This window comes from Rhinichthys klamathensis, unplaced genomic scaffold (assembly GCF_029890125.1).
Source record: "Rhinichthys klamathensis goyatoka isolate OS25496 unplaced genomic scaffold, OSU_Roscu_1.1 h1tg000005l_1, whole genome shotgun sequence".
Lineage (NCBI taxonomy): Eukaryota > Metazoa > Chordata > Actinopteri > Cypriniformes > Leuciscidae > Rhinichthys > Rhinichthys klamathensis.
Window position 1 is genome coordinate 5,410,001 of NW_026606558.1, and position 1,215 is coordinate 5,411,215.

Sequence of the window (1,215 nt, forward strand, 5' to 3'; positions counted from 1 at the left end):
CAGTCGCATATTCTTCCTCACCGTCACGCTGTCCTACTACTACCATCTGGGACGCCGGCCCAAGAAGATCTGAGAGCCCCACACACACCATTACCACACACACACACACACATGGTGACGGGCCGCTGGGCTGGAGTTTCCATCAGAAGCTTTGAACAGTGACGCAGTCAAAAAACATCAACCTGTTCATCTGGTGTTGAGCCTTACTGCAACCAGGCCTTTGTTTTAATTTCAACTTACACACGACACAGGAGTTTGCCTTTAGAGAGCAAACTTCTTCTTTTTTGTTTTTTTATGGGAAATGCTCACAATCTGGTCAAATGAATTCCATTTTTATTTCTGACACACAGCGGCAGCCCTCCTCATTCAGCGTTTATCTCGTAAAGTATTGCACACCGTAGCCGAGCGTGAAATGCTGGCGTAATTGTCTGTAGCTGTTATCAACAAAACTGTAAATCATTTCATGTAATAATGCCGATGACTTTGAGCTTGTAGTCATGTGACGTGTGTGAAGGGTGACTAGTAAACACTAGAATGTGTGTTTTCCGTGCAGGTCATTCAGTATTTGAGCGGTAAAAACATTGTTACTGGTTGGTGAGGTGTATGTGTGTCTGCTGTATCACTGATCCAGGAGCAGCCTGCTCTGCGTGGAACGAGTTCTCATACGGGAATGGTTATGATCCTTATGGATGACAGACACTACAGGTTAGTTTGTTTGGTTAGCTAGTTGCTAGGTGCATTGATCTCGAAACCCCCTGTTGTTGCACTGTTTCAGGAGCTTTTCTGTTTCATTTTCCTTACTGTCATGTTCGTTTTCATCAAGATTTCGAAGTGTATATGAACAAGAAAGGCCTTTTTCTTTCAGTAGTAATGCCACAGAATATGGTTTTGTAGCACAATGGCATGTTTCATTCATTTAGACAAGCAATGTAGCAGTATTTTCCCTCACGTCTCCCTAATATTGCCTTAATATGCTAAACTGCACAAGCATTCCACGTCAGCACACTGCCAGTTGTTTGTATTCCTCAAAAGAACTATATTCTCTACATATATTTTCTTGTTGATTTGCAGTTGCTTATTTATTGGCCTGCCCAGAAGTTTTTGCATTACAGTAGGTTAGGTTTGTGGAGTCACTTGCATGTTTATTGTCCGAGTTTTGTTCAGTCATTGTGAGAGTTCTGCTGAGACAAACTGCAAAATCAAAACGAGGCATGA

At 42.4% G+C, this 1,215-nt stretch overlaps 1 protein-coding gene across 2 annotated transcripts in view; it reads left to right on the plus strand.

The window, feature by feature from the left end:
- The window catches only part of tp53i11b (tumor protein p53 inducible protein 11b), a 59,827-nt gene extending 59,748 nt beyond the window's left edge, over positions 1-79 (plus strand). For both annotated transcript variants that reach the window (XM_056256137.1, XM_056256144.1), the window contains exon 7: positions 1-79. This exon is cut by the window's left edge and continues 61 nt beyond it. In XM_056256137.1, coding sequence (XP_056112112.1) covers positions 1-73 — 73 coding nt within the window. In that variant the 3' untranslated portion in view covers positions 74-79.
- Positions 80-1,215: the final 1,136 nt, after the last annotated feature.